The sequence below is a fragment of the Xiphophorus maculatus genome, chromosome 1 (assembly GCF_002775205.1).
Source record: "Xiphophorus maculatus strain JP 163 A chromosome 1, X_maculatus-5.0-male, whole genome shotgun sequence".
Classification (NCBI taxonomy): domain Eukaryota; kingdom Metazoa; phylum Chordata; class Actinopteri; order Cyprinodontiformes; family Poeciliidae; genus Xiphophorus; species Xiphophorus maculatus.
In genome coordinates, this window is record NC_036443.1 from 16,026,364 (window position 1) to 16,043,192 (window position 16,829).

The window sequence follows — 16,829 nt, forward strand, 5'->3', positions numbered from 1 at the left end:
TAGTTTTTTTTTCCTTTCGTTTTTTTTTTCTTTTTTGTTCTTTCTTTTTTGTTCTTTTTCCAAAAAGAGGTAGCGCATTTACATAATCCATTAGCAGCTTCAATGTGGTCTTATATCATGCTAATTTAGCTTTGAGGGGGGAAACGGCTTTTTTTTTTTATTATTGTTGCCTTGATAGATAATCTTCCTTTTTATTTTTTTTTCTACAAAGATTTGGTCTGAAGCACAACTTGATCTGAATGCTGACTGTTGATGGCGTCACCTCCTACCTGTCCGGACAGGTGAGGGGTTTGTGAAGGCCCCTTCGTGTTCGCTTATTGTCCTTTCAGGTCGTGCGCAGCTTTCTGCTCGCTCGGCCGGTTTCAGCGTCGTCTTCCCCTGATGACAGAGATGTCCGGCTATTGGCCGAGAATGAGAGGGCACGTCATCTCCATCAATCAGGGGGGACTGCATGGTTCTCCTCTGAGGAATGTCCTCGCTCCCTGCACGCCCCGTCCAGCCGCCTGACCGTGTGGCTCTGGATGCAAGAGAGGCCGGGCATGAACTGCACTCCCGTCCAATGATTATGCAGGGGAAATGTGATAATGACATCCTATCAGGAGGGGAACGCAGCCCTCGGCTCTTTGCAAAAGAGGTCACGGTGCTGGACCCGGGCGGCAGGTCTAATCCTGAACTCGAGGTGGACGCAGCTCCTGGATTTTATTTGCCTCTGTGCGCCCCTTTGGACAGCAGTGCTCCCCCCCTACTTCTCCCACCACAATGTGGGGCGCCAGAGAGCCTCCCTACACCGGCCTCCCCGCACTCCTCCCGCGTCACCTGGAGGTGCGTGGCAAAGGGGTCGATCGCCGAGACGCATCACTGCTACTTTGGGTCACTTGCAGAAGAACTTGGCTCCTCTTTTAACTCTGGAGCCGCGGTGGGAAGTTTGGACTGTAGTGGAGTTGCTATGGACAACAGGAGCAAAACTTTTGAGTGGATGAGGGTGAAAAGAAGTCAACATCGAACAAGTAAGTTTTTCTTCTAAGAGATCACTGCGCGCGTTTATAGTTTCATTCTTCCATACATATGACAACTTTCACTGGTAGTTGAGAACATTTTGCCAAAGTTTTAATCCTGAAATAAAAAGCGTGAGACACGTCTGACGTGACGCACCCAAACGAATTTCTCTCGAAAACAACAAAAAATGAAAACTAACACGTTCAAAGTGCCAGCAGTAACTGTTCGGGATACATTTGAATATGCGCATGGTTAGTCAGTTACGATTTCCTTAACGGTTGCATGTGAGGTTATTCATTGCTTTGCTCCACCTCCTGCTCCACGCAGCAGACTGTACAGAAAGAGGGAGGGCGAGAGACAGAGAAAGGGCCTGCTCAGCCACAGTGTACATTCAGCCCAGAGAAGGTGATAAATTATTTACCCCGGCTCTTACTAACCAGCAGACTTTGAATAATGCAACACACCACTGCCTGTCCAGATTCACAGGAAGTTGAGTAAAACTTACTCTTGTAAGCTGGATTGCTCCCCAAGTATTGATTAGTTGTCTGTTTATAATGAAAGCCCTTGTGTATTGATTTCAGTTTGAAGCACCTTTACATGTGTCCACCTTTTTAACATAATTGCTGTCACAGATCATCATTTCATTGACTGATGAGTTCTGGGCAGAGAGCCCGAAGAAGAATACATATATCCCCCCCCCCCCCCACCCTGGCCTTAGAAATATCTAATCAGGTACTAATGTGAAGAAATGCCTGAAATTTGTGTGACTGATGGGATCTCATATAGATCATTCACCTGATCAATAGTGTCACTTGACTGACTGGACACTGTACCTGGGTTGGGGTGTTATAAATTTTACCTTGAAGGGATATTTACACCAGTGGTGGTCTCTTTCTGCTGCAACCCTGATGCTCAGCAAAGAACTTTAGAACTCTTCTGAAAAGAAATGCATAACATTTACATTTGAAATAATAAAAAAATAAAAACAACCGCAAAACGTATCTAATCATAATCTTTGTTGCGAGCTCTAAATGTATAACTTAGGGAGTAAAGCAGTTGATGTTGGACTTTATGAATTACTATGGATAGAGTCGGACCAAGATTTTATGGGCCCCGAAGCAGATTTTAAATTGTGGGTCTCAATTTACAATATCTATTAAAAGGTACACTAATCATTTGATCTATGCTGCAGTTATGTTGGAAGCAGATCATTTCAATGAAGACCAAGAAGAGTCAGAAAGAGGGCCTTAATTGTTATTTATTAATTAATTTCTTTGCAGTCACAATGTGCACAAAACATAAATCAAACTGCAGAAAATGCTAAACTAGTCAGATTAAATTCTGACTGTTAGAATGAATGTCAAAACTTGGATGATTTTTCTGAGCATGACTCCTGCTTGAACATTTTTCAGTTATAGTAAATCTTTAAATTCACATAAATGCCATGTTGTAAAGAATTTTAAATAATGTTTAATGCTCTTTTAAACACAAGTACAAATTCTAAGTTTCAGAATCTATATTTTGTGCCCAATCGATTACTTCGCTCTTGCTTTGCGCCAGTTCTGATTGTGGTGTAAAATTCAAAACTTTCAACTTCCAATTGACACGAATCAAAAGGGATTTTAGTCATTTAGCATCTTATCCACAAAACATTTTATGTAATTATTACTGGCTGTTATATGCAAAAAAAAAAAAAATGTCAGGAAGTAAATACTCATTTTTTGGTTAGATATTAATTAGTTTGCAGTTTCATTACTTGAAACCACCACCCACTCTTACTACCCAACAGACACAAGCAGCAGCAACAATTAAACTAGCATTATGAATTGTAAATAACTTTGAAACTAGGAATGTTTCCCTGAATAAGATCTCAACTTGCATATGTGCCTGATTTAAACAAAAAAACAAAAAACTAAAGAAATGTAAAGCTTAAAGTTTAGATTGCGAAAATTTTAAATTCTATAAAATTTTATCCCACAATTATGTGCTGAAAATTGTAATTTTAAAGGTCTATTACTTGTGTTAGAGGTGCAGTATCTTTAGTAATCCATACTGGCTTGAGAGTTTATCTTAGAGTGCTTATGCCTTGGGCTGGCTCTGATTATAGTGTGCTTTTTACATTTTGAGCTTTTCACTGATATTAATCTAAATATTTTTCACTTTTGGAACATCCTTATTAAAACTGTGACAATCCTGGTTTTTCACAACATTTTGCCTCTGAGACACAAAATAACTCCGGCGAAAACCATTGACCCCATTTGATTTGAACAAGCATTGAGTCGATAAATATATAAATATAAATATATGATACTCATCTTTTATTGCTGAACTTTTAGCCTCTGAGTCAAAACAACATAATGAACACAAAGTCAGGAAGGTGGTGGTACCAGCTATTTATTATTATTTTTTGATTAGTTTGCAGTTCAACTGAAATCTAAATATGGAAGAGGTAAAATCAGCAGAAATTATTTAACTGGACATTGAATTATGACAGTTACTGGAAATCTGCAAATATTTTTTTTATTCTGCATAAGCCCATCAATCAAGGTTGTCATTTTTGTTAAAACCCTACATAAATTTCAATTTTAAACTTTGAAAAATTGTAATTCTTTAAAAAAACAACAACAGTAAAACATTTTAAAGATTTACAGAACTACACTGTTTTTGTTTTCAGATCTATTTTCTCTTGCGAACCCCTGCTGACCAGGGGGCCCAAAGTGGGGGAGTAGATTCCTTATACCGTTGACAAGCCTTGATTACAGTGTAAATGTTCTAATTTTGCTTCAAACACACATAAATATTTATTTTGGTGTGTTTAAAATGTGCTTCAAATAACATATAAATGTTTCTATGCACATGCTAATTAAAAATATAACTTGACCAATAACTTGTGATTTTTTTTAGGCTAAAACACACAAAATTAAGTTTTCAGTGACTTTTGATCCCAATTGTCACAAGTAGAAGTATAAAGGTTGCTTATAAGCTTATTAAACAAAAGCATGGTGATATCAAAAACAGCCTCAACAAAACTTCTATCACTTTTGGACAACTGGCTTCTCTCTTGTGACAATGAAGGAGAAAATATAGAAAGTGATCATCTTTATATCGAAACTTATGGAAATCATCTGAAGATCATCTATGTGGTGCTTTAAAAGTTCGATTTGGAGAACATGTGATTTAAACACTGTTAAATTGTCGTACAAGCCTAAAATTAGTATACTAAGAAAGCTTGAGTTTGATTTATGTCCACTTGAATATCCCAAATATTTGATTTTTGACAATAAACCTTTATGATTTTATTTGTCAACCAGATCATGTTCTGGCCTGAAAGTCCCTCTATCTTTCTATCATAAGAGCTGCTCTTCTTCACCAAGTCTGTGCACTTGGAAAAAAATCATTTTCTGTCAAACACAACACCCACACAAAAAAGATGACTGTTTTTGTAGCTTTGCTGGTATCTCTGCCCTCTTTCTGCATCTCTCTGATGGAGCTGATCTGTAGGAGTAGCTCATTAGCACCGCCATGTAACTTGTAAAAAAAATCATTAGTGAAAGTGTGCTTTCCTTTAGAGGTTGCATCGGTTTTTGGCACAAAAGATAGTCTTGAATATATCCTTCCATGCTGAAAGGTCTCCACAGACCTGCTGTAACCTGATCTCCTGGCTTGGTGTATATACTCCCTGTGCGTCATTCTTCAATTATGCCTTGACAGCACCTGAATTACTGTGGGCTGGATGCCCAGATGACTGAGGCAATGTGTATTGATCTCTCCCCCTTTTCTTTTTTGCTCTCCTTAGCTTGAGAAGGGACCTTCCATTCTCTTTGCTGGTTGGCTATTTTTAAGCATGCAAGTCATTCCTCAAATATTTAGTTTGATTCTTTTATGCCTTCTGGCTGGCATAAATTCTATTATCTTTGCAGCCATTAATCAGAATGTGCATGCGATTTGCACTTTTGAAAGTTTAGGCTCTTAATTACTAACGGCGTCTGTGTAACGGTCACTCACCCTCACTGCCTCCTAGTGCAACTTGGTTATCATCCCATTCGGTTTTTTGGGTTGTTTTTTTTTTTAAATAAACACAGATGTTGACATTTATCCCATAACTGACCTTTCCATCTGCTGTGCTATTGCAAGTGGCTGGAGGCCTGTTAACCTTCCCCTCAATGAAATGTGGTGGGAGGAATTACTCCACACCTGGCTCCATTATGCAGCAGCAGCAGCAGCATATTCTCAGAGGCAAAAGACACACTGACGACAAGCCACAGTGTCAGCAGTGAAAAATCAAGATATAGCTGCGGTCCTTGTCATTCATTGCAGATAAGTAGCACAGATGATACTTTAATGTGTAACCCAGAAACCTCAGAGGACACACAAAAAGAGGGGGCATTTGTCATTATGCAGCATTTGAGCGGATTTGTAAACTGTTAAACTGTCATTGACACAGAAAAAAAATCACCCAAAGGCAAATAACAAATGATTCAGATGAATACAGTTAATGGACTGTTAATGCAACACAGTTATGTGAATCACCCAACTTCCAGTGCAGTGCAGCTTTCCTGCACAATGGGATGATCTATTAATATATGATGCTAATAGCCTTGCAGTAAACAGCACTGTCCATTCAAAGTTCTCGGATTTTCAAACTTCACTTGTGAACCCTCCGACTCTGATCTTTCTCTTACTGTTCCTTTCGCTTTGCAAGTTTCTTATCACGTGTTTTTACGGCCCCAGAAATAGTTTGTGATTTGCCTGTGGGCTGTGTTTAAAGTTGATAGTTCTCTGAAATACATCTTTGTCATACAGACAGAATTATGGCTCAAAGTGTGGAAACAAGCTGGCTCTGAGCCAGCGCCGCAAATCAGTTTCATATATTCTAAAGCCTGTTGAAAGCTGCTCCCACCACCACCCACTATCAGTTAATCCTTTGATTATTTATTCGATGTTTACTATTCCCAGAGAATTAAGTTGTATTTTTTATTATTGTTTTTAGATTTTCATTCATTTTTGTGAAGTTTTAAAAGTATTTATTTCCACTTTTCAAGTGTGTGCATGCATAATTTAATCATTTTTTTCTTTTCTGCTTCTTTTGTGTTTCCCCTCATTGATCGTGCTGACGACCGTTTTAATGCCCTCTGTTCCCAGGCAGGATGCACATGACCTGTAGTGGCTTCAGTGAGGGCCTCTGCGTGGAGGAGGTTGGCAGCCCGGCTGACCGCAAGGCCGTGAGCGGAGCCGCAAGGACCAGCTTCAGCACCAGGCAGCTGACCGAGCTGGAGAAGGAGTTTCACTTCAACAAGTATCTGACGCGGGCCAGGCGGGTGGAGGTGGCCGGCACCTTGCGGCTCAGTGAAACGCAGGTGAAAGTTTGGTTCCAAAACAGACGCATGAAGCAGAAGAAACAGCGGCGGGACGGGCTGATCTCGGACGCCCGGCTTCCTCTGCAGGACGGGCCCGGCCAGGACAACTGCACCTGTCCCTGAACTTCTGAACCGTACCCGAGCGTTAGAGAGCGACGGCTCCAGCCAGCCAGCAGATGTTTTGATTCGTGTTTGCATCGTTTGCAATCAGGCGTCACCTTTATTTGTTTACCACGATGGATGCTGCACTCACGAGAAGCGCGATGGCAGGCTCCCTCCACGCAAGAACGGGTGAAAACGATTTGTCATTCGCCCCGGCTTTAGACTTGAAACTCTGATTTGAATATTAAAATGAATGCCATTCCATTGCGCTCCAGTGTTCACAATGTAAACGAAGATACAAACTTCTTTAATTGACCGTGGAAATCCTTGGGAGGCTATTTGATTATTTTGGACCATTTACCAGGAGTTGATTTTACTCGAGCATGGCCTGTTTTAATCTGCAGGAACCAGGTTTTTCGTATAGATACAAGCATTATTTATATATATATATATATATATATATATATATATATATATATATATATATATATATATATATATATATATATATATATATATATATATATATATATATATATATATATATATATATTTGTTTGTTTGCTTGTTTGTTCGTTTGCAGATAATTTACCTGTGTACTGTGTTAGACTCGCAAAACTTGTTTTTGCTGCTTAATATTTTCATTATCCTGCGTCCACGCAAGATTAAAATGCAATAATTGGAGGAGAGATCTATCGACCGCACTCAGTATTAACGTATCGATCCATTGTGATCCATTCATTGGAGGCTCTAATCTAGGGAGCTTTTGCACGCATCTGTAACTGCATGTTAATGGAACGCGCAGAACGTCCCGATCGGGAGCTGTTTCGCTCTTTATCGCCTCTGCACATGCATCAGAAAATGATAATTTGGACTTGAAAGCTCATGCGGGAGAAACAGACAATAAAAATTAAAAAAAAAAAAGAATGCCACTGCTGGTTTGCGAATCGACCAATAAACTGCACTGCTACCAGTACTTCCCGCAGCTCAATACTCCTCCCAGATTCACGTCTCATCTCATGCAAAGTAAATGACTGTAAACACGGTCCTTAAACACTGTTGTGCTCCTGCTTTCACAATTCGTTTCATTCATGTTAATGTCTTTCATAATATCAAGCTATGAGCCATCATCCACATTAATTCTCTGCGTGGGTATATTTTGATTAGCTTTCAATTAGCGTCTTTGCACTGGATATTATTGCTGCTAAATCCTAAATGAATCACAAGAGAGCAGTGGAGACTGGTTTGGAATCAACTGGCATAAAATGAATAAAAGATTTATTTTTAAACTTTTCCAGGTTATTTAATGAATGATTCTGGTCACATATTGTTTTGGTGGACACATGCAGGGGGCTGCAAGGCCAAGCAAATGTATGCAGTCACACCAGAGTTCAACTCTCACCTCCTGACCCTTGTCTTGCCTCGGGACAACACTGACCCGGTCAGTAGCTCCAGAAACGAAAGATGCTCCATTACTTTGGATGACCTCAGAGTCTGAGATTTTTTTCTTTCATTCAACTTCTTTCAGCAAGTGACTCCCAGCTCTTTTGTTCTGATATACTGGTCTCTATGTGCAACACAACAATATTTCATGGAGCTGAATAGCAGAAGGACCAGCCCTTATGATAATTGTTCATATTATAATTCCAAACTAACCTAGATGATGCATTTTCTCCACCTACTACTAACCTAATTTTTTTGCCCTATATTGCTAATAGGCCAAAAAAAAATTACACCTGGCTCACTTTATAAACTGGATAAAATACTATCTTAACGTGTTTGGTTTTCTAAATATAACTCACTGAACTAGTTTCAAAGACATAGTTAAAAAATTTCAGGTTGGAACTCTAAATAGGATTCGGCACTAATAAAATGTATTAGTATTGATTTAATATACACTTACTACTTGCCATTACCACCTAAATGATTTTTAACAGTTAAAGAGGAAGTAAGTGTTTATTTAAATGGCACATTTTACATATAAGATTACCTCAAAGTGGGTTTTTTATGATTACAAAATTCACAAAAACATTTGTCATTTGTAAAAAAAAAAAAAGCATTGCTATTAAAATAAATTATTACAACATCTAGTTTAGAACAGACACTAACATTACATATATATATATATATATATATATATATATATATATATATATATATATATATATATATATATATATATATATATATATATATATATATATATATATATATATATATATATATTTAACAACTTAAAATAAAAATAAAACTACATGAATTTTTAACGTTAGGACATAACTATTTTTTAACTTTCAAAATAATTGTATTTCAGAAATATGAAATTAAGAAAAATTAAGCTTAAAGGAGATTTAGTCACAAGACTGAGATTTAAAAATGTACGTTGTTTTCAAAATGTTCTAACTTTGCATTCACACAGGACTCGAGCAGCGTTGCACCTAATTTATTGCAGGTTTGCATTTAGGCAAAACATAAACCATTATGACTCCCTTTCTCTAAACAAAATAGGCTAAATTGGATTGTTTAACAAAACCTTCAATGATGTCCACTTTCCTTAAAGTCACCTGGAACATGTTGAAGATGAAGATAATGATAACAACGTTAATGATACTATGATAATAATAATTTTATGGTAATGTTTGTAATTCTAAAGATACAAACATGGCCTCTCATGTCCACTCTTGCTGCTGAGAAGTGTGGTTGGTCAGTTTTTTTACTGAATCTTTCATCCTCTTCTGCAGACATGTTTTCTTTGCCCCAGAGCCTCGGGGTTCCAAAGTGCACAGAAAGCTGTTTGCAGCAGGTGTGCGGTGAGACTTCTTCTCAAATTCAGCCTTACTTCATCACCGTTTTAACAGATTCACTTAGAAATAGGAACCAAATATATGTGCATCATAAGGCAGGGGTGAAGGCGGCTGAAGAAAAAGAGTTGATTCCTTCTGGGTGAACCATCGCTCTAATTTCATTCTGCGCCAGCTTCAGCATTTGCGTCTTAACTGATGAAAGAAGAGCTGCGTTGTTTGCTCAGACCTGACATTTCGCTCGAATGCTCTTGAGTGCAACCCTGATGAATTTCTGCTCCCTCCGTAATTCCTCCCTAAAGATGTACGATTGGTTCAAGAGACTGACAACTGTGCTGTGCTGTAAGACACACACACACACATGCCTGCACACACACTTAGCACAAAAAGATGAGAGTAGAAGAAAAAAGGAATAACTCAGATTTAAAAGTGTTGCTGCTACAGGTAGAAACATTGCTGGCATTAAATAGCTTAGAATTTTTCCCAACTTTATTTTCATCTTTCCCTCCTATTGATGAAATCCACTTCAGAGATCTATTCATCCAAATGATTTTTACTAATCAACAACAAGCCCATAAATAATTACATGATTATCATTACTTATATAAAAAAAATAAACCTTCTGCATGCATCTTGATGTGATAAACCCTGAAGCACACAAGTGAGGTATCAAAGTAAATCCAGTAATGCATTGGTGCATGATGAATGGGGCTATTGACAATCCTCTATCCCTTTCTGTATCCTGTTGCAAGTTAGCTGATGTGGGCAGCTGGTATAACTCTCCAGAGGAGCGCAGACTGGCATGAGCAATGAGCAAACATATCTGCCTTTACAGAATATCTCCCATTACGTTTTAAATGAACACATAGAAGTTTCCGAGCTCATTGTAATTAATGCGAAGTTGACCCAAAATTAACTTAATGCATAATATGCATGTAATATCCTCGGCAGAGCTCAGGGGAGTGAAATCAATTGATCATTCGAAGCCATTTCTAACTTAATGTGAAACACTTACAGATAGATCTGTTGTTGTTACAGACATAGATCATTTGAATGCTCTCCATGTGTTTTTATTTTTTGGTTCAGTTTTTTTCTGCTCGTCTGATTTTACTGTTTTTTCTTCATTTGCAAGAACTTTCACGCACTATTAGTCTTTCTGATCGCTCTCGTTCACATATTTGACTACCAAACAATTTGTGCATCAAGAAAGTTGAAATGCGGTGCACCTGTCTGCGTGAGTGTGTGCAAATACCCAGTTGGGTGCCCTGTGTGTACAATTACACAAATATGTGTTTTGTTTCCGAGGTGCTACTAATAAAGCGCTCAAAAGGAGACAAAGCACCTATTTGAATGATTGTTTACTCACACACAAATATGTGTGTGCACATGCACTCGTGCACACATGAAGCCATACATAACATAGTGTAACAGACCCCCCTCTCCTCTCTCTTCCTCTCCTCTCCTCTCAGCGGCATGCGCACCAGTCCGGTCCTTGCCTCCTCTCTTGCCTCCACTCCAGGGAGCAGATGTTTGGGGACAGCTTACAGCCTCAGCGAATTTCTGTGTACTCAGCAAACAGCAGCACTCAGCACTTCTGGCTGCAGAGGGAAATTTGCTCTTGGGGGTGTGGAGGTGGGATTGTGAGGCAGGGTGGGGCTTTGGAGTCAGTGAAAGGTGCCACGAGGATGGGAGGAGGGAAGAGAGAAGAGGAGAGGGCACACAGAGGTGAAGCCGTGTCAAGGTTGTGATGGAGAAGATCTCCATTTTAACAGACATCAGTTTCTGTGGGCTTGAGTGGCATGGCAGAGCGTCATACGCAGAAGCACGACTTTAAGAAGCGCAACCTCTCTTAGGTATCCTTGTCTTTGTGACCTCTGTTTACTGACTTGTTTAGACTGACCTTTGAAATGTTGCAGACAAGCATAATTTAGAGAGAAAAGGGAGAGAGGAAAAAAAAACACAATAAGCCCTTTTCAAGATTGCTGATTCTGCACTTGAAAGATAAGCCACAAGACAAAGCCATGCGATGCTAATGATGGCAATGGATTTTTATGCAGTGAGAATCTTTAAAATAACACCAAATACCAAGCATTCACACTTTGACAGGAGACATTTTCTGAGCTTAATATCAAATACGTTACTTCACAAAATCACATTAATGGTAGATGTCGTCTGTATGCGCATACCAAATCGACTGTTTGTGAGTCTGTCAGGATCATTTCTAAAAAACTACTAAACTTAGAAAAGCATAGGAACATACTATTTTTGATGCCACTGGATGAACCCTGACAATGAACTCTAAGGTTTACTCCACCATTGAAGGGTTGTGGAGTCACACTTGATGACTGAGAAGTATGTCAAGTGCAAACTTGTTGTCGGCAGATACAAGTTTGTATCTTGTATCTGCAAGATACATTTTTGCATTTTTACAAGATACCATTACTACGTTTTTAGTTATTCTTTTGCATGTGAAACATTTAGCTTTCCCTGTGATAATGTTGCCTTGGCTGATGCTGGCAAATCAAATGTAAGTTTTTTCAGGCTTTTCCAGGTCTTCTAGAAGTTTGGAAATGATCCTAATAAACTCTACAAATAGAACACTCGCTTTCCGGTGACATCACTTTTACAACCAATCTTTAACTTCTTAAACAAAATTGAACACACCCAATAGGCACTTAGCTGGAAGTGGGTCCACCAAGTGAAAGTAAGGCAGTTTGTTGCAGCCAACAGCCTAGGTCAATGCAACTTTAGAGTGGTTACTTATCTAACAAAACAGAGTAAAACGTAAAGGTATTTTGTCTAGGTGTTCATGTTTAATATCCACTTGTACTTCACAGATATAAACATTTCCAGTTAGCGTTGTTCACATCTGCTTAAACAAGAGAACTGTCCATCAAGCTGTTGGACTTCCACCGCTGAGAGGACTTACTTACTTTTCTACAAACTTGCTATGGTGTGAAATCTTTCTCCCAAAGAACTATTGCTGATTACTTCACAAAAATCCATTTGAAAAAAAAACTGAACCATTCCTTTAGATGGTAGTCTTGTGGGACCTTGTTAGTTGGTGCCCTTTTTAATTTGCATTGTGCATAAGAAAAAAAAACATATCAATCACCCATACAAAAAGATCATTTTCCCCTTCTTTCCACGATGTTTCTGGCACATTATCCCAGCAAGAAGCCACTTACAGTCCAACATACTGTCTTATTTCCAACATGTGTCCAAGAAGCCATGTTTTGACCTCTCGTCAGTGTGTTATGATCCCTAAACAAACCACTATAAATGAACCCTGCAATGCTTATTTGTCTGAAAGAAGGCAACCCCCTTCTCCTCTGCCCCTAGGGTGAGGTTGCCATAGTGACAGATTCACGAACATATGGAGAGAGAGGAGAAGGGGGAGGGGGTGGGGGGTGGTTGTGTTCAAAGGGGCGGGGCAGCAGGGTTGAGATGGTGAGACTGTAGATGAGAAGGGTACCCGGATGAGACGTTGGTGCTGCGGTCGTTAAGATGTGTCTTTTTGTTTCATCTTTCACTCAGCCATCCGTGCCTGTATATGCTCAGAGAGGTGACAGTTCATGAACTTTTGTCAATCACGCCTGCATCTCGGCTCCATTTCAAAGGAAAGAAAATTGATGTATTTTTCTTTATGCAAATCCAGAAAGATGTACCCACATTTTGCACCCTGTTTCTGTTTTGTCATTTACACCAATGAATGATCAGCACAAAGAGGACAAAAATACAGATGCTTCTGCTCTGCACTAAGCAGGTTCACTTGATATTGTAAGCTCCTCAGATACACTGACATTGGACTGAAAATGAGACAGGAGGAACTTGTAAAGCGAAAAACAAAAAAAGACTGGCACCTATGTTGTAAAAATACGCTTTGTAATCATTTACTTTTATACAAAAGAAAATGTTCAGGTGCTCCACGACTCCTCATATCTCCTATTTTGCTTTCCATCTCTGCCCCTCCCTGCGTCTCTCTGCTCAAATCCTCTGTGCATCTTCCCTCTACCAATTTTCTCCTCCTCTTCCCTCACAGTATCATTCGTCTTCTCAGCCTCTTTGCCTGCTCTCCAACTGATATGAGTGGGTGACCCTTGGGCCCTCAGGGGTCAAGTGATACAAGGTCATTGGCGGGTCATCTCTGCTCACTGGCTGACCTCTAAAAGGACTTCTGGAAATAGCCAATCAGGCTGCTGCTCTGCCCCCCCTAAGGCGGATCCCTCTCCCCGGCTCATCAGCAGCTTGTGTCACATGACTAGGGTGAGGTGTCAGCGGGAGGATGATTAATGATGCTTTTAGTACCTGTTTAGAATGAAGCTGTCCACACCACGCTGTAATTACCCGCTCCCAGGCGGCAGCTGCCCAACATAATTGCTTTTTGTTTGTTGACCTGGTTTATTGAGGAAGGAGATGGCTTTGGTCGGCTAAGACGGAGCTATGTACAATACATAGAGGTGAGAATATATGTATGTCAAGAATTTTGGTGACAGAGCACGGCTGAGATTTATGGTGGCTATGCAAGATATGCTGCATGCCTGAGCTATGCATGCACACAGCAGTGATTCAAGTGCCACAAGACAACAAGTTACTTCAGGATAAACAGCGCCTTGCAAAAGTATTCACACCCTTTTCATTTTCTTTGACATTGCCCCATGTACTCCAATATCCGTAAATCAAATTAACTGAAACTCCACAAACTTTTATGAATGTGACAAGAAGAAAACCGTTGCTGAAAGAAATCCATGAGAAGTCCCCTTCACAGTCTTCCATACGCCCTGTAGGGGAAGCAGCAAACCTGTAGAAGAGGTTGCGTTTGCAATATGAGACTATAAGGAAACTTTTTCGTCTGCATTTAAACACCATGTAGGTCTGCTACACAGTCACTCCACTGTGGACCATGTTGGTGGCTGCATTATGCTGTGGCAATACCAGTACAAAGCAGGGACAGAGGGACAGGTCAAAGTTTATGGGGACATGGCGTGAGTTAAACACAAAGATTGGAATAAAACCCTTTTGAAGTTGGAGAAGACCTTGGGCCATTTAAATGAAATGAACCCAATAACATTATAAATAGCCAATAGCATAAGTATTGGTGTGACAGTATTGACATACCAGAGAAACTGTAGTCGACTCTACAATGATGGCAAATGCTTTTAATAATGACTTTATTAAATAGGTAGATACATTAATAACACATTTTACTCCTACAGACCCAACAGAGATTTCAGTTATTGAGACATCTAATCATTAAGCTCTCAACAAGACTGATCCATATAAAAACCAGAACATAATAATAATGAAAAAAAAGCTAAAGGCTTGTTTTTGATGGATAAACTCAAAAACCCACTTAATATTATTTGCAAAAGGGAAATTTGCAGACATCTTCAAAAAAGGACTCGTAACCCCCAATTCTGAAAAATGGAGACAGAAAAAAAAAAAAAAATGTTAACAGTTTTTAGAGGTTTTAATTTTCCAGGTAAAACAATGACTAAAACAAAAACAAATGTTCAAACCTACTCACCAATATTTGGGCAATACATTATTTCTAACTTGCATTCCTTTGTATCTCCTGTCATTGGGAATAGTAACTTTGTGAGTGTGTGTGTGTGTGTGTGTGTGTGTGTGTGTGTGTGTGTGTGTGTGTGTGTGTGTGTGTGTGCGTGTGTGTGTGTGTGTGTGTGGGTGTGTGTGTGTACATGTGTGGACTGATTAGTCCAATTTTTGTTGGGTCCAACCAAGAAATGGTTTTGCAAAATCTTCACACAAAGCAAGAGTTGTATTGTTTTAAGTTGTGACATTGTCTTATGTGCTGCCTGGATTAAATGAACTTAAAAGTAAAAGTAATGTTCAAATAAAGCTCAATTTCTTTGAAGTATTTGTCTTCCTGTTTTTGTGCGGTTTGTTAAGCAAAACTATTTGTCATATTAAATTCAAGGACACACTCTTCTTAATAATGGTTGTAAGACTTCATTCCTTGCATTTCACTGGTATGTACTACTTTTGTTCACAGAAATTTGTAAAGTAAGCAAACAACATAGGTCTGCAAATAGCTTCGAGCTTTTCTATACTGCAAGAACAAATTCAAAGTCTAGTTGTGGTGTGCAGTCACAAAAGGTCAAACGCCTGATGTAACTCTTTTGCAGTAGGACAAAGACAGCCACAGACCCCAGCAGCAAGGCTGCTGCATAATACTAAAATACACAAGTGTTCAGCATGCACATTCAAAGCATGATCCGTCATGCATAGTTTATTTGTGTCAACATCATGAAAGCACGGGCTCTTAGTCACTATGAAAATTCAAAACAAAGCTCACAAGACCGACGTCGTGCTGCACCTAGCGATCCCCTTGCTCCCTCCCCTCTTTGGCCACACGCCTAAAGCAAATATGAAAATTTCAGTACCTGTGGCACCGCGCCACGAGGGCAGTGACAATGAAACGCAGATAAACAGCCCCCCTCGCTGACCCACGGAGAGCATAAATTTGCCGTCCATAAATTCTTGAGTGCTTCAGGTCTGTTTGACGCATTTGCCATGCCTCGCCACCAAGACTGAGAGGTGCAAGTGTCGGATATCAGTGGTTCTGTATGAGCAGCTTTCATCCTGCTACTGGTTCTCACATAACTCAGTCCTACTGCCTTTATCACCCCCTCATAAATAACTAGGCTATCGCCTGATAATGTCCTCTTAATGCTTAGTCAATAAAGCCCACAGCAAGAGGGGCCCTTTTTTTAGCCTCTCACTTGTACATAAATATAAACATAACGGTAGATTGATGTGATGGGCAGGCTCTTTACACACTGGGACAAAAAGAGGCAGCATGTGGGCCCAGGAGCTGAAGGTGGGCTGTGGGGCTGCAGGTGTTTAGGCAAGATAGTGGGCTATAATGATGGGGCTGTGGGAGAAAGTCTGAGTGGCTAGCCTTGACTGATCACCTGTGAAAGGCACATGCACACCCCTACACACAAGTCATAGTCACATGCACGTATGGGCACAATCATTCACACACCAACACACACACTAATGTCATCATTAGTTAACCCATTGGTCTCAATGCCTGGTGCACAAAAGCTCATCCTCCCTATTTGAAGGGCACGAGAGCCACGTGATAAAGAGAGAGCGATCTGCTTTTCTATCTCGTTAGAATCTGCTCTTTCTCTTTGGACACATACCCAAAGCCAGCCAAGCCCAGCTTGCACACAATCTCATCCAGCTTTGCGAGTTTCATTGTCTGTTGCACATTGCAGGGGAACTTATCGACCATCCTTTCTAGTCATCAGCCCAACCAATTTCCTGTGCAGCAGCCAGGGCAGCTGTAGTCAGTGTGACGGTTAGAGAGGAATCAGACTGAGCCTGAGGAGACAGAAGAGACTGGCAGGATGTTCCCGGGCTGAGCGACGTGGCTGATTGTGATCCATGAGTTCGTCAACGCAGCAGCACCTGGGCTTTGAAAACAGCTGGGAGAGATGAGCTGCAACTCTGACTGGATTTAAACTAAGAGGGATGGTATTATCCGCTCGTGTTGGCGTTCTCAGTGGGAGATGTGGGAGATGTTTGGTTGTTATTTGTT

General features: G+C 40.0%; 1 protein-coding gene across 1 annotated transcript; it reads left to right on the top strand.

Annotated features, from left to right (window-relative positions):
- The first annotated feature begins 340 nt into the window (after positions 1 to 340).
- LOC111609579 (homeobox protein Hox-B1-like) lies at positions 341 to 6,871 on the top strand. Its single transcript, XM_023338785.1, has 2 exons — positions 341 to 1,007; positions 6,139 to 6,871. The coding sequence occupies exons 1-2, from the start codon at positions 470 to 472 to the stop codon at positions 6,474 to 6,476; spliced, it is 876 nt and encodes a 291-aa protein (XP_023194553.1). The 5' UTR covers positions 341 to 469; the 3' UTR covers positions 6,477 to 6,871.
- Positions 6,872 to 16,829: the final 9,958 nt, after the last annotated feature.